This window comes from Lampetra fluviatilis, chromosome 20, assembly GCF_964198595.1.
Source record: "Lampetra fluviatilis chromosome 20, kcLamFluv1.1, whole genome shotgun sequence".
NCBI classification, from domain to species: Eukaryota; Metazoa; Chordata; class Hyperoartia; order Petromyzontiformes; family Petromyzontidae; genus Lampetra; species Lampetra fluviatilis.
Window position 1 is genome coordinate 12,009,535 of NC_136294.1, and position 20,709 is coordinate 12,030,243.

The window sequence follows — 20,709 nt, forward strand, 5'->3', positions numbered from 1 at the left end:
TTAGTCGGTTTTCTGAGACAACATACTTTACTTCTGGACTTGTATCGGTCCATTACAATGCAATTCTGGACATTGAAACTGTTTGACATTGGCAAAAAAAGAGGTGGCCAGGTGACTCAGTGGCCTAATTACCAGCAGCGCCCTGAGCAAATACAATTTGGATGTGGTGAGTAATTGTGCTCAATTCAAATTGTATCCATGCTCAAGTGAGCATTGGGTACATTCATCTTTTATCGACGGTCCCTTGCCAGTGTTGGAAGTGTAACATTCCTTGGCCAGGCCAGTCTCCCCATGTGATGACTACCATAAAAAATAAGAATGGGTTTTACCCTTTGTGGCAAAAAAACAGTTGTTAAGATGTTCAAACACCAAATAGATACCTTTTACAAGGCATCAGGTCTGTATTGACCACATGTACTTGTGGTGAACATGCAAACAAACTTGTTCTGATAATATATGCATTGTCCTTGAAACTGATTGGCCTACACCAGAGACAGCCTTCCTTATGGAATCGTCTCACCAGTGTCAGACCAGAGAATGCCAAAAGCAGACAGTACAAAGAAAATGCACGTATGAGAGCATTCATAGCTCGGGGTGAGTAGCTATATCATGAGACCTTTTTGCCAGTAAAAAAAGTATGAAAAATAAGAATAGGTTTTATCCTTTATTGTCAGGTTTTACCCTTTATTGCCAGAAAGGGTAAAACCTCTTATTATTCATACTTTGATACTGACAAAAAGGTCCCATGATATGATGACTACTGTTGACTTCCACACTATGATACGAATGTTTATCCATCTGGGAGGAATACTGGGCTGAGTCAGCCCTTGACCCGTTGTTTGTTATTCTTTTAGAACATTATGCGTCGGATCCGGATGAATGTCCCGCTGCCACCAGAGCCCAGGCAAAGGGATCCCATGCAGGATTTCGACGTTCAGGTTGTTAATTACATCACTGTGGAAAGTCGACTCCAGCGGCACATGGCCGTGGCATATAATGAATAGCTTTGAGGTGATCTGTGCCAACAGATAACACGTTAAACAAGTCAATCTAGCATGAAAATGGACACTTAATTAATAATGTGAAGAGCCCAGTCGCTGTGGCAAACATTATAAAAGCACAATTAGAAGATAAGTTGTAAAAGAAGCAAAAATATATAAACGGTGACGATTTTTTTTTTTAATGTAGGAATGTCCATACATATGTTGGCATAAATGTAGGCTTTGTAAAACAAAACTACACTTTCATAAAAATTTAAGGTTTCTTTCATGAAATTTTGGCACAGATGTTAACTACCTCACCTGGTATACAGGAGTCGTGGGTTCAATCCTGATACTGACGCGTTCATATTTGGAGTTTGCATGTTCTCCCGTAGATTTTTTTCTCCGGGTCCTCCGGTTTTTCTTTCCACCTTTAGAAACATTGGTTTAGATTATTTGGCTTCTATAAATTTACATGTGATAAGCCACTTCGTTGAGCTATCATTTGTGGCCAGGTTGCTTCTGAAAAATAGCTATATAGCTCAGTGGGCCTTTTTTGGAAAAAAAAAATTTGTTTAGTTAGATTGTACCAGAGCAGATAAAATTTCCCTAACTAAACTCATGCAGCCACTGAATTTGTTTCGTCAGGATTGCATCTGTTCAAATGTGTTTCACCTATGTAGACAGCAGCCAACGGGCTACGCGTGCTGGAGCTGACCGAGCAGAACCTCAACATGTTCGAAAACCTGGCGAACAATGAGCTGCCGCACGATGACTGCCAGTTTGCGTGCAGCGTCTGCGACAGCGTGTGGTGGAGACGCGTGCCACAGCGGAAAATGGTCTGAACTTCAATCCCAGCACGAGACTAATCTGCACCATGCTTTAACCCGCCTGTAAATGTATGGATGTTGAACTTCTTTCGCACCGTACGTAACCAACCATGCTAATCGTAGGTGCGGGGGAAGGACAACAAACTAAACACAAAAAGCAGTTTAAAAAAAAAATTTCAATCGAGATGATTTAAGAGTGCATAGCTCCAGTGGCTTCCGTATATCAGAAGCAAGAGCATTCCAGACGGTTGCAGAAGCGCATCTGAAAGCGTGTAATACAGTGACCGTATTTGTTCGATGGCTAGCCAAAAGCCACTGCGACGAAATCAGCAAGGTATTGTGGTTCATTTGTGGCAGGCACTTTTTGTGTAATGAGTGCAACCGCATCACCCCAATCTTCAGATCGCTTCACTGGCTGCCAAGCCACTGTCAGATCAGCTACAAGACTGCCCTCACTGTTTCAAGATCAATCATGAATTGATTCCCAATTGTCTTATTTGTCATCTTCTCCAGTAAATCTCTACCCACTCTGTTGATTCTTCTCCTTTGTTGCCTCCACTGTCTATAAGTAATTCCACCTGCCACCCACACTGCTCACTCCACTTCTGTTCTCAAATCTTTCATCGTCCCTGAACTAATTTTCCCTTTTTTCCCTCATGTATTACACTGGTCAACACACTTTTTCTGGCATAAGGTATTCCAACGGTTTTAAGGTAATTTTGGGGTGCTGATTCCAAATCTGGCATCAGTTTTTTTGAGATATCAAATATTGCATTTTCAATCAAAACTGCAGAAGAAAAATATTAAATAAATGTGGATATCTACATAAAATTATATTATAAACACACTATCCTAAAAATACAGCACCATATTTTAACACTAAAGCAGTCACTGACTCGCAACAACTTGCAATCATAAGTGACAGAGTTAATTTTGGGTAAAATCAATGAAAATGGGGTATGCTGATAGCATAAAAATTAGATGTGATAGAGCAAATCTGAGATCAGATTTGGAATCAGCACCCTGAAATTAGTCTAAAACAGCTGCAAAAAGTCCAGGCCAGAAAAAAATGTTTTTTTTGTTGACCAGTGTTATTTACTAGTCTTTCCCTCGAAGCTCATACCTTAGGTGAAAGCAAAGAGTGAGTGTGCAGTGGGTTGGAACGTTGCCTCATATAAATTAGCTTGAGTAGGATTTGCAGTTCCATTTATAAGGTTCTTGCCTCAGAAACACGCATCTTGCATCTCATCTCAATCATTCCAATACTTAACTTTATTTTTAGCCCAGGGGAGCCTCTGATGGCAGCTGTCCCCATATGGCACAAGGTGAACACAGCCCCAAGCTGCAAGTGGGTAGTAGTTTGCCAGTTGCCGGCAATGTTTCTATGGGTTTTATCAATTGAGTAATTTGCAAATATTTGGATTTATTTGAACCATGACCCTAGTGCATGTGGCCTACTCTTTTTCCTAATCACGTCACGGGATTTGTCACATCCACTGTGGAGCATACAGCATATATTTTCTGGTAATACACCCACGGCATTAACGAGGGTGGCCACGGGATGAATTGTGAACCTTCCAACGAGCGGAAAATGCGCCACCGCTCGGCAATGCCACCGCCCAACAACTTCTGTTGCTTCCACCGTTGCTGATCGGGGTGTGGATCATTCGTTGTCTTTGCTGTGCAGGTGTCCCAGTGCAGGCGCTGCAAAAGGAAGTACCAGCCAGTGCCACGGGACAGGGAGTGGGGGAGTGGAGCGCTCTTCAACTGCACAAACTGCAATAACACCTTCAGGTTGTCGGCGATAAAAGGGACAGCTTTTATGTGTGTATTGATGCATTGATTCGCAAAGCTTATGCGAGTGTGCGTGTGTGCGCATGAGAACCGGTGTTTTATAAAAAATATATTATATCGTAATACGAGAGGAGCAAACCATTGAAAAGGATGTCACCACTCAAATACATTTGCATAGTGATGGAGAAAAAAAGTGTGGGGGGGGGTGAAAGCAAACTGAGAGCAAATCGTTTAGAACTACAAAACTCGTGTTGAGGACAGATAGTGGCAGCAGTAAAGGAATGAAACGCATCTCAGAGAGCGTCCACTGCGGAGATGGAGTGACGACATCGGCTCGCGCACAGGTGCTAGTGCTCGGTGGATTATTCAATTGTGACAGATGGTGCATGCTTGGGGGAGGCCTTCATCCGGCAGTGGATTTAACATGGCTGCTGATGATGAGAATGAATTTTTTTCAAAATAATTAGCGCAATGTATTGTGTATATGATTACGCTAGTAGTAAATATAGAGCACTAGCGGTAAGTACCCGGCGTTGCCCGGGCGAAAAAGACACACAAACACATCGACTTACCCACACACACAGATATGGACTCACACACACATACATCTACTTTAGATACACACACATGGAGTTACACGCACAAATCGACGTACACACATACAGCGACTCACACACACATACGTAGACTCTCACACATCGACCTAAGCACACATATGCACTTACACACATATCGACTAAGACACACACACATGGACTTACACACACACATGGACCCACGCACACACATGGACTTACACACAACAACAACAACAACCGCCATTCGCCACTAAGTGGCGGTGACGTCACCACGACGCTTGTGCCAGGTCATGTGCACCTTGAGGCCACGTGAAGTGTCGAACGCCCGCTGGCAGGAGGTCACGAGGCAGACCCAGGTGCCACGGGTCGACTGACCGAGATGACCGAGATGACTGGCTGATGCACCGCCTGTGCCCCCTACTGTACCAACTTGCTGTGCTTTATGCACCCGGCGCTCCGCTCGTTGTTGTGAGCATCGCTCCTCCGCCCTCCGTTGTTGTTGGAGGGCGACTGCCTCCAACTGCCCAGTAGCGTCCTTCACGAGCCTCCTCCACAGAGGCCGATCTTGACACCGCTGGTACCAGTCATCGGCAAGTCCACTCAGCTCCACGTCCTCCTGTACCAAATCACTCCATCTCTTCTCTAGCCCGTGCCACGCCGGTTTAGCCCCCTCGATCCAGGCTCAATGTCTTCCAGGATTTTCGTGTAGGCTTCTATTTGTACATCCATCAGCTTTGGTTAATTTTCCTAAATAAGAAGCTCTAAAGCATAATAGCATATTTCACGTAGGATCTCTTGAGCAAGGGCATACAGGTTGTCCCTGTAGGGTGTTGGTAGTCCCATATATGTGAGGTATATTCCATCAATGGAGTGCAGTTTGTCCTGAAGGAGGATGAGGGCCTGTTGAAAGATGACATCAGAAAGTTGACGTTGAGGTTTGTATTTTCTCATTGAGCTCTGTGGAGGATGTCCTCACTCATGCCCTCTTTGTATTTTTGCCAGAGTCCCATGGGGTTAGATGGTCTGCAAACTTGAAGATTTATGCAGAAGAGCAATGTCAGTTGGAAAGGGGACTGACCAACAGAAGCTTCTATCATAGCTTTATGAAGATGGTGATCATGCACAAGAATTGCACGAAAATTGAAAGCTTCCCTGTATGTTTGACAGACTACTCCTTCCACTGTTTAGAGGTCTTGGAAAGATTTGTGCCCTTTGGCAACATGGAGAAGCATTGGGAGAAAGTAGCACTGCTGATTGTTGGGATGAACTGTGTAGACTCGTCCTAAGGCATCAGATTGACCATCAGCAGCACGTCGCTTCCATTTATTTTAGCAGTCCATGTATAGTAGGAGGGAATGTAATGGTAGAGCAGGTTGGCAGCAAATGGGTCACTTGGGCACCAAACAAAGAAAGCCATAAGGGTGGTATCTTGTGGAGCCAGGGCCTGCTGTTGGGCATTTCCTTTGGTGACATAGATGCGTTGAGCATTTTGGAGGTGAAGTGCCAAATGGACGACTGTGGGGGAACGGTCATGGATGGGGAAGCCAATAATTCTTCAAATTGCCTCATGGTTGCTGATGTATCTTCCTTGGAAAAACTGTTTTAGCTCATGCACACTTTGCCCCTCTGTTTTGTAAGGCAAAGACAGCCATGTCAGAGCCTTTGTTGATGTATTGGCAAAGATATTTGATGGCTTTTTTAAGAATAGCCGAATTTCACATTAAAGTGGAGCAGGAAGATCTTGCACAGAAGAGGGCAGTAGGGAGCGATCCATCGGTTGTGAACCTTAATTTGAGAGTTAGTGGCAGGTCTGAGCGTTGTTTGAAATCCACCATGCTCAGTATTTCTGTGATATAGTGGATAGCCATCATGGGCCGACTGAGTGTCTTTCAAGTAGTTCCGTGGATAACTCTTGGTACACCTGTGGTCTTGCATACATGGCGCATTTAGATAGAACTGGGCACATGGGCCATGGAGCATTTGATTGCAGACCACATAGAAAAAGTGCAGGGTCTTAATGTGTCAATGTGACTTGCATGAATTGTTTCCCTCATCCATAGCGAAATGTGAGCATGAGGAAGACGACGTTTTTGCCACCCAACGGTGTGCAAGTTACTGCTTGTCTATCCAAAGATGCCGCCTTCATTGGTCGTAATAAGCATCATGAGGTCATAAACTTTGAGTTTTAAGAGCCTCGCTAAGATGTCATGTCTGTTTGGTGGTTTTTGGTTTGTATAAAGGTTAAACCTGGATCTCCTTTCATTTGGGATTGCAAGTGAAGGTGATGAAGATATGAGGCATGGCATATTGGCTGATGTACGTCATGGCATCGTGAGTTTTCTCATGCATGTATCTTGGTGAAGCTGTGAAGGATGAAGGCAAAATAACTAATCAGCCCACATTGTGACCGTTTGCATCTCCTTCGGAATTGATGGCATCCCAAAGATGAGCATACTGTTCACCTGCAGGCGGATTTGATAAAGTTGAATGTAAAGAAGGTGCTCACTGTCAATGTTGGCATTCCAATCGACAACATACTGGTGAAAGAGGTTGGTGCACCATAATATGTGGTTTCCTCCTCTGTCCATGATCACGAAGGAATAGAAGTTTTTTTAGAGGAGACAGTTTTGTGAGAATGTCTTTGTCCTACAGCTTTGTAATTGGAGGAATGTTGACATGGTACCCATCTTGGCCTTGTGACAGGAAAATGTGTTATTGTAGGGCATCGTATGCTCTGTTAGTGTCAGGAAATCGTGCGATGGTGTTTTCTTGGTATGGAAGAACAATGTCGCTCTCACAATGTTCCTCACCCACCGTAAGAAAGCAAGGTCAACAATATTTGGGGCATTGAACCTCCCTGCGTGCTCCCCGCTTTGGTGGAAAGTAAAGGTGTAGTACGGCAAAATTTAAATGGGTGATGTTCCTACGAATGTGATAAAACAATATACGAAATGCAATGGGCTGTAGCTAAGAAAGTCCAACGTATTTAGCAGTATAACAGATTAATCAGCATCTCAGTACTATAGTGTGACGTGAGCAATTGAAACAATATAAAAACATTGAAGAAATAAGCAGAAATTAGTGTACATTAAAGAGCAGCAGTATGCACAGGTAAGTTGAGAAGCAGGCTACAGTCTAGATTATAGACTGCCAGTATGTCGACTCAATGACCTAAGCATTGCTACAGTCGACATATAAAGCTAGCAATACGGTCAGCAGCTGAAAAAGCAGGATATAGTCGACATGAAAGGCTGGCAGTACACTGAGTATGGTAAAGAAGCAGGCAACAGATTATAGACTGGCATACTCATAATGGACAAAAGCAAAATTAGCAGTGTAGATAATAGAGTGCCAGTGCACTGACATTAATTAATCAGCAGGCAGCAGGCCAGAGGACAGACTGGTAAATACACCGTCGCATCGTCATAAAAACACCTAAAAAATATTTAGCAACCTAATAATGAATTATTAGTTTTCTGCACACAAACATTATTGTCATATTTTGCAACTTATTAGTTTCATAATAGTAAACAATGAACCTGCGTTCTTAGCGAAAGATTCAATAAAATTGTACTTTACATTGCCGTGGTGAGGCCTAGTCCTGTGCAGAGCCTGCGGCTTCGCCTAGATTGCCCAGCCGGAGGAGGTGACACATTGCCAGGCTGGGTGCTGGGCCGCTCTCCGCACCCACGCAGCAATAATGCTATGTAAGCGCTATAATATTAATATCTACGGACTTTATATCAGTAATTGCACGCATTGGGGTGGGGGGGGACATAAGACTGTGAAGAATGAACCTCAGCGTTGTGTGTATATTTTTTAAGCATTGTTAACGTGAATGGAAATTCTTAGCGATCGTGTGTGCGTTGCTAGGGGAAACTCCTGTCAGTGTTTCGAGAAATGCGCATTTGCGTGCTTTGTCTCGCGGTCGGTGGCAAAAATATATAAATAAAGAGAAATCACACAAAAACACAATTTTAACAAATTTAAAGGTGACGGACGGGAAATGGAAATAGCGCTTGCCCACCGCGGGGCTTACGTCGTGGTACCTGTCTTAATTTTTTTCACATAAACCCCACCGTTTGAGAGCCAAATGCCTCGCAAGCGCGCGTGCGCAGACGGACAGACAGACAAAAAAATACTTTTATAGGTTAGACTAGCGGGAAGTACCCGGCGTTGCCCGGGTGAAAAATATATTTCAAAACTTCTCTTAAAAACCTTACATATACTGTACATACACAGATACTAAGACTAAGGTATTGTGAAAGCCCGGCGAGCCGTTTGTCCATTTCTCCACCAACAAAATTATAAGAAGCTTGCACAAGTCCAAAAAGTTATAGAAAGTGGGGGGTAAATAGTTGATCTAAAAGGTTTCCGAAAATTGTCGACCCCCACCCCCTCAAAAAAATATATTTACCCCCGCGTAGGGATATATACCTGCATACCCTACATACAACAGAGTAAGTAGTATCTATTTTTCGATTTAAAGCTTTTGTGACTGCAGGGATTCATATTCTTGGTTCTTTCGGTAAAGCCACGTAGAAGGGAAATAATAAAATAATACAAATTAAACAATAAAATTCTCACGACGTTTCGGCCACAACGCAAGCAGCCGTCCTCACGTGAAGAACAGAGCTGTCGGAAAGACAGAATCCTAATAAACACTGTTGGCTGCTGCTGTTCTTTATTATTAAAATTTCCCGTCCTTTATTACTGGTAATCCTACATAATACACGAGCATAATATGACTTTTAAACCCCCCACCGCCTACACATTCCACAAGGAGTGACTAACCCCATATCTGCATTTGTCATCAACATGCTAAATTCCTCTGTTGATATGTAAACTCCTTTGTCACGGCGCTCTCCTCCTCCCACCCAGCTTAAAATATGCTGCCAAGCTTAGCAGTATTTATTAGGATGCTGTCTTTCCGACAGCTCTGTTCTTCACCTGAGGACGTCTGCTTGCGTTGTGGCCGAAACGTCGTGAGAATTGTTATTTTTATTATTTTATTATTTCCCTTCTACGTGACTTTACCGAAAGAACCAAGAATAAGAAGTATCTGTTGACTCTGTAGTTGTATCTACTGACTGTACAGAAGTATCTACTGAGCCAGTAGTAGCTACTGACTGTATAGTAGTATTTACTGACTGTAGCAGTATTTACTGACCGTAGTGGTATATTCTGACTGTTTTAGTATCTACTAATTCTATATAGCAGTATCTACCAACTCGATAGCAGTATCTACTATCACTACAGCAGTGCATACTGACTGCGGTGGTACCTGCTATGATTACAGCAGTGAATACTGACTGTGGTGTTACCTTCTATGCTTACAGCAGTGCAAACTGCTGTGGTGGTACCTGCTTTCACTACATCAGTGCATACTAACTGTGGTGATACCTGCTTTCACTACAGAAGAGCATAACTACTGTGGAGGTGCCTGCTATCACTACAGCAGTGCATACTGATTGTGATGGAACCTGCTATCACTGTAGCAGTGCATAACGACTGTGGTGGTTACCTGCTATCACTGCAGCAGTGCATACTGATTGTGATGGAACCTGCTATCACTGTAGCAGTGCATACTGACTGTGGTGGTACCTATGACTACAGAAGTGCATACCGACTTTGGTGGTACCTGTTATCACTACAGCAGTTCATATTGACTGTGGTGGTTCCTGCTATCACTACATCAGTGCATACCGACTGTGGTTGTCCCTGCTATCACTGCAGCATTGCATACCGACTGTGGTGGTTCCTGCTATCAGTACAGCAGTGCATACCGACTGTGGTGGTACCTGCTATGACTACAGAAGTGCATACTGACTGGTGGTACCTGCTATTAAAGCAGTGCATACTGACTGTGGTGGTAACTGCTGTGATTACAGCAGTGCATACTGTAGTTGTACCTGCTATCACTGCAGTACTGCATACCGACTGTGGTGGTTCCTGCTATCACTACAGCAGTGCATACTGACTGTGGTGGTACCTGCCTTGACCACAGCAGTGCATACCGACTTTGGTGGTACCTGCTTTCACTACAGCAGTGCATACCAACTATGGTGGAACCTGCTTTCACTACAGCAGTGCATACTGACTGTGGTGGTACCTGCTATGACCACAGCAGTGCATACCGACTTTGGTGGTACCTGCTTTCACTACAGGATACCGACTGTGGTGGTACCTGCTTTCATTACTGCAGCGCATACTGACCGTGGTGGTACCTGGTTTCACTACAGCAGTGCATACTGACTGTGGTGGTACCTGCTATTACCACAGCAGTGCATACCGACTTTGGTGGTACCTGCTTTCAATACAGCAGTGCATACTGTGGTGGTACCTGCTATGATTACAGCAGTGCATACTGACTGTGATGGTACCTGCTACCACTACAGTAATACATGCTGACTCTATAGCCGGATATATCGACTCTATAGCAGAAAGTACTCACCTGACAGAGTGGCGTGGTGAGGCCTAGTCCCGTGCAAAGCCCCCGACCTCGCCTAGATTGCCCAGCCGGCGGAGGCTCGGGGCTGGGCCGCTACCCCCCCACCATTCTCCCGCTTGCGCTACAATCATACTATCTAAGCGCTATAATATTAGTATCTACCGACCCTATAGTATTAAGTGCACACATTGGGGTGGGGGGGGGAGAGAAGAGGACATGACACTTTGATGAATTTACCTCAGCGTTGCGTGTATTTTTTGTAGCATTTTGAACGCGAAGGAGAAATCCCCTCCACCGATGACGCGCATGCGTTGCTCGGGGCAACCCCTGGGCAGCTGTAGCGGTTCGAGGAGATAATTAAATAATGCTACATAGCACTTAGGGGTCGGCACGGTTTGAACCGACTCAAACTGGTTTCAAATTGAGCAAACCAAACCAAACCAGCGACGACTGAACCAAACCAAACCAAAACCAAACCAAACTAAGCTAAACCAAACCTCTTGAGTTGGCTTGAACCGAAAAGATGCGCGGCAAACAATATTCGCATTCAATACAAATATCAAGTGTATTCATCGCTAATTTCTACGCAGGCTTTCTTCATATTGAGATTCACTAGCAAGTACTGGACGACGATGTCGTCCACAGCCATCTCCTCAAGCTTGGCACGCCCAATGTCCGTGAACGCAGTGTGGTAGTTCAATGGCAGTGAAACCCCAACACTAGGCAACATCCGCGCCCACGAGCGCACACACATCTCGGCCTTGAACGTGCACTTGTGCAGGTTTGGTCGGTCGAGAAAGGAGCGCTTGGCGGCCGAGTTTGCTCTCTCGGAGGGCACGGACGATGCCGAGATAGGCAAATAGTCGAGGGCCACGCGTCGTAGGCGCGGGTACTTGCCGCCGTACAGCTTCCACCACTCGACGACGTCCATGCTCAGGTCCTGAGTCGGCTCAAGCAGGAAGCGGTCGACCTCGGAGGCGGCGCCGTCGTGAGCGTTGGGCGCGTAGACCATGTCAAAGAGGATGTTAATGCCGCCACGCGGCGCCGCCTTCGGCGCCGCGTCCGTCGTCAACGCTGGGTAGCGCTGGTTGAGAATGTCCGTCATCATGTCCTTGATATTGCTGTACTCGGTGCTCGAGGCCGCGGGCTTGGGGTGGCGCAGGTCGAGAAAGCGGGCGACGCGGCTTGGTTCGGACGAGAGAAGGTCGCTGTACTTGACCATGTAGTCGGAGATGGTCACGGCGGCCGAGCTCACGACCACATGAGGACTCGGGCGGTGGGTCATGCAGTGGCTCAAGAGAGGCTCCTGCGCCGTGATGGCGTTCGAGATGGTGCAGTACTCCTCGGCGCCCATGGCATCGGAGATGGCCGCCGGCTTCTCCAAGAACTGGCAGAGCAGCGCCGCCTGCTCCCACTGCTCGTCCGACAAGCCGGCCTGGCTCCGCGACCAGCCGGGCTCAAGGCAGATGGCGTCGATCACTTGGCGCTGCCTTAGCGACGCCGTGAGCATCACGTACGTGCTACCCCAACGTGTGACCACGTCGAGGCAAGGCGGCTGCAGCGGGCACTTGAGGTAGTGCCGCGCGAGCGACGTGTAGGCCGCCCTCTTCGTCTTGCTCTTGCGGATAGCGCCGAGCGTCGCGCGGAGGCTGCGCAGCAGTGTCTCGAACGCGCCGAATGAGGCCTTGACGCCGAGGTTGACGCAGTGCGCGATGCACCGCAAGCAGCACGTCGAGCGCAGGTTGCTCCCCTCGAGGAGCGTGAGGGACTTGGCGGATGCGACGGCGTCAGAACCGCTGTCGGTGACGACGGCGAGCAGGCGCGGCCACACGCCAAAGTCGTCGAGCAGCTCGTGCAGGCGCTGCGCCATGCGCTTGCCCACGCCTTCGCCCGGGGCTACCCAAAAGAAGTCAATGATGCAGTTGCACATGGAGAACGACGCCGGGTCCATCCAGTGGAGGGTGACCGAGAAGAAGCCGGTCATGGCGTCGTTTGTCCAACCGTCGTAGGTCAAGGAGACGCAAGAGCCAAAAGTAGTAAAGTACTGTAGCACGAGTAGCTTGAGGACGACATACATCTCGAGCATGCAGCGCTTGACCGTGCGCTCAGACTTGGGCTCGTAACCCGGGACAGCTCGTTGAAGAAGAGTCGTAAAGGGATCCGATGTTATGTGTTTATGGCCTAGACCACTCGTCGCGATGTACTCGGCGACAAAGCTGTCCATGGCCTTGCTCGCGTGCGCTGACATGGGCGTGGCCATCTTGGACTGCACGAGCAAACCCTTCCCCGTCGGCGGCGACGTGACGACCGTGGGCGACTCGGGGTCGACGATCCCATGGGTCTTGAGATGCTTGATACGGGTGCCCGAGGAGGTGGAGCCCGCGTACTGGAGGGTGCAGATCTTGCAGGTCCGGCTCTGCACGTCGCCCGCGGCCTGGCTCGTCTCAAAGTACTCGTCGTGCCACAGCGCTCGGGACACACGGGCCTTCTTGGGCTTGGGCTGCGTCGCGGTCTGCAGCGCTGCGGCGCCGAGGGTGCTCGTGAGGCTCTGCCGCGTGTCGCCGCGCGTGGCGTCCGGGCTCTCACGTTCGCTCGCCATCGGCTCCTCGTCGCTACCGGCGTGTTTGGTCTCTTCCACGTCGTGGATGAGATACCTTGTGATGCTGGAGCCGCCGGGGATGGCGCCGTCTTGAGCCGCTCGAGCCATGGAGATGCAATTGCAAAGTGAATTCGCAGGCAAAGGCAACTACAGCATGTCCTTTCGTGTCGCCTTCACAACCAACCAAACTAGTTTGAGCCGGTCCCACCCTGTCCGAGCCAAACCGAGTCGGTTTTCGTAGCCCCAAACCAAACCGAACCAGTTCAAACAGAGCCAAACCAAACCGATTTGGTTCGGTTCAAACCGCGGTTTGGTGGTTTGAGCCAAACCGTGCCGACCCCTAATAGCACTAAATTGTTAATTTAACTACTTTAAAGTTGACCGATGTGAAAACGGAATAGCGCTGGCTCACCACAGGGCAGAGGTCGCAAACGGGTTTTGATTCCTTATCCGTACCCGTAACCGGCCGCACCAGGGTCGCAAACGGGTACCCGTACCCATACCCGGCCGGGTACGGGTAGCCGGGTATTGGGTAGGGTACGGGTATCGGGTACCCGGTTGTGACCTCTGCCACAGGGCTTATGGCGTGGTACCTAGCTACTTTGCAAGTGTGCTTCCACACAGAAACAGACAGACGGACAGAACAGAAAATTTCTTTTATTGGTAAGATTCTCAAAATAAACAACAAATTAATAATGAATACGTATCGATAAAACCTTCTGAAGTGATCACAAGCATGGAACAAATCGATGGGGTCAAGACCTTTCCCAAGCATCGCACGTCTTCTGATGCCCTGGGCGCTCATGGTACAGAAGTCCTTAAACTGCCTATAATTTTTTTGATTTAAAGCTTTCGTGACTGCAGGGATTCATCTACGTGACTTTACCGAAAGAACCAAGAAGATGCCTATAATTTGTACTGCTATCGTGTTTTTGTATTATTTGTGGTTGTAACGTTCTGACCCGCCCCTAACTGGACATCTGTGAAAAAGAGCTTCATAGCTCATCGGATTCCTCCGGTATAAATAAATATTGTGCTTCTGCTTGTTTGTGAGCAGCGGCTGGGGACAGATGGGCGTGCCATCGCCGTGCTACCAGTGCCAGGCCGGCGTGTGCCCCACGCGCGTGCAGCGCCCCAAAACGCACAGTGCCGCGCGCCCTTCCGGGCAGCAGCACAGCTGCATGGCCGAGGACTGCTACAACCGCCAGGGTGAGGGCCACAACGCCACTCCGTCGCCTCTCGCGATCCGCTAGCATTTATAAGCGACGATCGAATCGAATTTGCTGTCTCGCAGACCCGCAGGAGTTTCGCGGGGGAAGGTGGGGGGGCGATGTTGCTGTGCATTTCTCCCAATGAGTGTTTTTTGCAGACAATTTCCAAAAATTTGACCGTGATGCCGGCATTCCCTCCCATCGTCTCTTTCACAAGATCTTGTAACCTCGCTCAATGCAAGAAATATATTAATTATTTTTTTCAACTTCAGGAGTGATGTTTGTTGATGGCCGATGGGAATTTTGGGCCTGTGCTAAGTAACTGTGATAGAAAAAAAGATTTGGGCAAGGCAGCATATTGGTCTGGGGGTAGTTACCGACAGCATCCCGATGAAGAAATTAACACTTAAGTAAAGCGCGTGAGTGAATCGACATAATTCTCTGATCCGTTCTCTATACCGCTATCGTTTTATCAGCATAATATAAACACAAACCTCACTTTAAAACATCACGACATGCATAAATAACCAACTCAATAAGTTTTGTTGCTGTAATTGTTTGGGTGGAGAAGTACAGTAGCATTTAACACGTACCACTCATGAAAACTCCGTGACCCTAAGTTTGATTCTCAGCCAAGGTTAACATGAGTGACACTTGAACCAATCCTATTTAGTTTGTTGTCCAACCCCCGCACCCCCGATCAGCACGTGTTCTACGTACGGCGGGAAAGAAGTTATGATTATGACGACAAGTCTCGGCAGATGGTTGACATTGGATGACAATCATGAGAGACGGAAATTGGCTGCCTAATCATGGGGGTGGTGAGGACGGACGATAGGAATTGGCTGACGACGATGGCGGTGAGCATCTTTGTAATGATGGCAGTGGTGATAGAACTTCTTTCGCACCGTACGTGGCCAACCGTAGATGACTGCGATACGATGATGGTAGTGCGGCGAGAGGCTAACATCCGTGTGCTGTGTGCACCATGAATGCCCGTGGCAGGCCCCGGGGTTACCGGGACGCACTGTGTGCACCCGCGCACCTTGCAGGTGAGGCGCCGGCGGCGCGTGTTGCACGCGAGCGAGCCGCACATCAGCACCGCCTCCACGGTGGCCACGTGCATCAGCCAGGGCAGCCTCGTGGAGCACGAGGACGTCCTCATCGAGCAGGACCTCTTGGAGGAGGACGAGAATCGGCACCACTGACCGTGCCGCGAGCGGGGATCGAACACGAGTCGCGCGCGAGCCTCCTCCGCTCCTTTGCGTTGGGTCGTGTTTTTAAATCGAGCTATAAAAGTTTCTAAACCCAACGATGATCCCTTGTTTATCGAAGATGGGGGTGGATGAACGGTGCGGTGGTTTTTGTGCATTGCGCTGTGAACCCAGCGAAGCAAGTTCGATCCCCGGCCACCACTAAAAAGCAGTGCGGAGTGGTATCTGAACTGGTCCTGGATGCCCCCTTTGTTAAACCGCGCTGACAAGCTGAGTGGAGTATGGTCAAACATTCCTCGTGAACAACACTGCTTTAGGATATTTGACCATTTTTTTTGTGTCCCAAATTTTTATTCATAAAAAATATTTTATTCCACATCCTCCCTCGCATCATACATTGCACTATTTTGACACTCCGGGCAGCAATTTCAAGGGGCATCGAAGGTATCGGGCATACCGGACTTATCAGGGCAGGCGGGAGGTTTTTTTTCCCCTTTTTAAAGTGCTCTTGTAATTGTTTTGATTTAACCTTGTTTTGGACTTTTTGTGTTTATTCACATTATAAACAGTGATGTGCACGAGGTGAAAAATGTTCCGAAAAAAAAGTATTTGCAGTCGGCATGTGAGACGTGATAACAATGGCTCTTTCATGCATCATGCTATCGTGCTGTGTAGCCAGATGGAAATTCAGTAGGTACCTTGAAACACATACTCTTATACTCTTAGTTCTTTCGGTAAAGTCACGTAGGTAAAAAATGAAATAAAAATTAATAAAAATAAAACAATAAAAATCACAACGTTTTGGAGGCAACACAAGTCTCCGTCATCAGGTGGGACCGTCACAGCCAGATTTGCTGCATCAAGTGAAGGAGGGATTCAAGATGTAAGCTCTTAAGTACCAGTAATTGTTTCTGTGGGGTGGTTTATTTGAAATGTTACGGTTAGTGGAGGTACACTGGCCAACTGGAGAGCATCTACTCTATACGCGACTAATCTATATGCTTGGATGTATGTTTGTTTCTTTCTATACTCTCCACGAAATTCAATGAACAAGGAGTCTTTTGAAAACTAAAGTAGTTTATATTATATTAAAACAATACAAATACTTTTTAAATTTCGATTCAAAGCTTTCGTGACTGCAGGGATTTATCTTCTTGGTTTTTTCGATAAAGTCATGTAGAAGGGAAATAATAAAATAATAAAAATAAAACATAATAAAATAATTCTCACAACGTTTCGGCCACAACGCAAGCAGCCGTCCTCAGGTGAAGAACAGGTCTGTCGGAAAGACAGACGTGAGAATTATTTTATTATGTTTTATTTTATTATTTTATTATTTCCCTTCTACGTGACTTTACCGAAAAAACCAATAAGATAAATACTTTTTACCTGATAAATCTGCTTAGCTGCTCTATCATTTACAATAGCTTGGCATGTGATGGCAAACTCTTGTAAATTCGTACAATGGATAGGGTTATAGAGGGCGGGGTGGCACAGAGAGCTGTTGAAACTTAATGGCTTCTCTTTAGTCTCCAATAAAACCACCTCCATAACAAGGATCAACAACATCTATACAGCATATCTCAATGTAAAACCAAATACACTTGTATGTGCGTGTAGCGCAGGGACGTGCGGTCAGGGGAGACAGAGCCTCACCTGTTATACTCCAATGAAAATAGCTGTTACGAAAAAAAAGAATCATCAAATAAAAAATATCATTTTCCACTGATCTGTGTTATAAATGTCATTTCTGTACGATTACAATAATTTTTATAGTCAAAATCGCCAAATTTGCGGAGCTCCGCTGCAAATACAGGAAGAGACGAGAGGTGAGGCAGCGACGCGCTCAGCCTCCCCTCTGATTGTGCAACCCCTGTTCTGTAATGCTGCGTGTTTTCATAAGGCGAATTGGATATAATTCTATGAATGTATTAGGGAACACATTTTTATAACACGTATACGAGTGAACAGAACTACGTTACGCGAGTAGGAATAAGCAGTTGTAAGGCTACCTCGGTGTAGCATCACACAAGGTGGGATGCTGCTGGATGCTCTTGATGCTACCCACACGCCTCAGTCTTTGTTCAGCCTGCGTACGCACATCAAGTGTTATCGCAGACCGTGGCTTACCCTATATTGTACAGAGTGCTTCAACATTTTTTTAACACTTATATGGGACTATCATTTTTAAGGGAAAAAGAACGGATAATACACTGTAACATGATTAAAATGTTTTATGTTAATAGCTTCAAAAAGTCAAAGAGTCTCCACTTGTTCGCCATCATTGTCAATACATGCCTGGAATCTTCTTCAGGTGGCCCGGAGGCGCATTTCTTGTGGTATTGTTGCAAATTCTCACAAGTATTACCATTTTTTTGAAGCACCCTGTACATTATTTATTGTAGCGCGATTTTCCATAACGCGGTGTTCTTCAGGAACGCAACTACTGCGTTACAGGAGAGCAGACTGTATAATCATGCAGGGTCTCGAACTCAGGACACTGCTACATCTTCCATATCGTTCGTCTCTTTGCTATATCTCTTCTGTCGTCTCACAATGAGTTTATGGATAGGAAAGGGGTGGGGGCTAAATTATATCTGCTCGGGGCCACCAAATAGGCCAGCACCACCACTGCCTGAATGTACCACGAGGAGGCGTTTCAAGTCTTGCGCTCGCAGTCTCAGACTCGCATACTCGACATGCCCCTCAACCATCGCCCACAAACACCGCCTTGTTGTGAAAGAGCCAACGCAAGAAGATCCCTGGGTTTGATCTTCCACGAAGCTCATGGTCCACCCTAAACTGTATTCACTGCACAAACCACGGCAGTAGATTCGGATACTTGATGCACAAGTGGAAAATGAAAAACTCCCCAGTAGTGTGTGACTGGTCATCCAGAACAGACCGTACAGCATACAATGATGCAACGCCCGATCCACAAATACGAAAGAGACATCTCAGTGATGATGATACACTCCACTGCTTTTGGCGCGATTGTCTGGCTTGACCACCTGAATGTGAGATTGCAGTTGTTGCTCTGCGTCTACATTAGCCATACGAAAGAAGATGAAGACCCATCGCCCAGCTTGAGGGCAGGGTGGGGTCTAAATAAGGAATTCACCATAAAAACACATGATTTCAGTAAAACAAATCCATATGATCTCGCAAGTGCGTGTCACACAACGGCATATCAAACAGAATGTGACAATGAACTCACCTGCGAAATAGCAAACTCAATGTATCCGTGTGCTACCGATTTTGTCTTTATAGTATTCGCTATTCATGGTTTCCTGCTGCAACAAAAACACGTTATAGCAATTGTTTTTACCTTTAGCAGGGTCCAAGATAATGGATGGAGTGATGATGCAGTGGTTCATGCACTGCACCATCTGAGTTTGATTCCTGGCCATGGCTGACATCGGTGACAAGTGACATCTGAACAGATCCTGTACCCCCCCAACCCATACCGAGCAGCATGGTAAAGTATGGTCGAACAACCCAAATGACCGACACGGTGTGTGGAGGCCCTTGTACAGCAGTGGACTGGCAAATGAGCTGTAATGTTTGAATTTGTATATGAAAGCGTATTTTGCCATAAACTGAAAAATCTGAGTCTTGCTGCTCCAAACGATCATGGGGTGAAATTCCATTCTGTATGCAGCTCTCAGCAAGGTGGTCAATATTCCACATTCCTTTGGGAGGGGGAACTCTATGGAACCACCACTTCTGCATTTCCACACAATGGATTTTATTTTATAAACTCCCGACCTTCAGTGTAGCATTCTAGCACAATGTCAGCAACGGTTTGTCCAGAATTACCAGTAAGCCAGGGCCAATCTGGTTTCCTGTACCATGTTCAATGGTCCATCCGTTTAAGTGTAAACCTTAGATTCATCCATTCCATTAAATGCAGTATTGTAATTGGTATCTATCAGATACAATACAATGCAATTCAACCACATCCCAATACTCTGTAAGGAAAAAAAATGGCATATTTTATCGAGGCAGTCTATAAAAACTAAAACTATAAACTTTATTTTACCAGGTGAGGCCCACTGAGCTATGTAGCTCTTTTTCAGAAGAGACCTGGCTCAGGTGTTTCACAATATTACGTGTTACTCTTGTTCAAGATACATACAATTACAAGATGTTACCTCAAGTGTCTGGGATGGTTGCCCTGTATGCTGTCGATTGGCTGCGGTTTGTTATGATTTTATCCATCAGTGTTCAATACTCACGTGGGTCTCTTTCCTTTGACATATGATGGTGCTGTTTGTTGCTGGATGCTTGGCGTTTTTGGGACTCTGCACAGATCAACTTGAATATTTTGATTGTGTGGAATACCCTCCATATTTGCAATTAATCAATTACACTAATATTAGATTCTCAAGATTACAATTTAACCGCACTGTATAGCAGCACTTTCCAAATTTTTTCCAATATGACCCTATTTTTATACAAAATTAATCTTAAACTCACAATAACCAATAATACAAAAAAAAACATTTCAAGTGACAGGATATTATGTACGTTCATTTTATTTCGGTATTGCAGAACAACAAATGTGAAAATTTTGGATAAAGAAATGATGAAGCAATAATTTGGACTCAGCAGGTTAAGTGGGCTTGAGGCATGCGACACAGTTTCTTAAAATCTTGCGGTGTGGCTGACATTGCACATCCCACCTTCTTCAGCTGTCACATCCAAAGTCAGTGTGCTCACTCACGTGTACACTACATACTTGCAAAAGGCGGATTCTTTCTTTTCCGTGAGAAAAAACTTGTCACGTGACATTTCAATGAGTTTCGTTTCAGCTGCGGTCACATCCATTGTTTTAGGCTGGGCATTGAAATGATTTTTGTACCCAATCACACCTTTTCACGTCAAAATCATGGAAATTGGTTGCGAAGTGTGCTTCCAGGCAGCTGAGGTGGTCAGTCTTCGCCCAAGTGGGGGCACGGGTCAATTTCGTCGTCTGAAAGAAACTTTTAAAATTGAGTGGAGCCGGCAGCTCAACTTCAACAAACTCATCTTCCACACACTATCTCTCAC

The 20,709-nt window shown here is 46.1% G+C and overlaps 1 protein-coding gene across 4 annotated transcripts in view; it reads left to right on the forward strand.

Moving 5' to 3' along the window:
• SHFL (shiftless antiviral inhibitor of ribosomal frameshifting) overlaps positions 1-17,347 on the forward strand; it is a 30,648-nt gene extending 13,301 nt beyond the window's left edge. Inside the window, exons 4-8 of one of the 4 annotated variants that reach the window (XM_078865629.1) lie at positions 855-938; positions 1,664-1,819; positions 3,498-3,604; positions 14,287-14,441; positions 15,449-17,347. In XM_078865629.1, the coding sequence (XP_078721755.1) occupies positions 855-938; positions 1,664-1,819; positions 3,498-3,604; positions 14,287-14,441; positions 15,449-15,651 (705 nt within the window). In that variant the 3' untranslated portion in view covers positions 15,652-17,347. The remainder of the gene's footprint in view (positions 1-854; positions 939-1,663; positions 1,820-3,497; positions 3,605-14,286; positions 14,442-15,448) is intronic. The other 3 variants (XM_078865631.1, XM_078865633.1, XM_078865632.1) reach the window with 3 other exon arrangements.
• Positions 17,348-20,709: the final 3,362 nt, after the last annotated feature.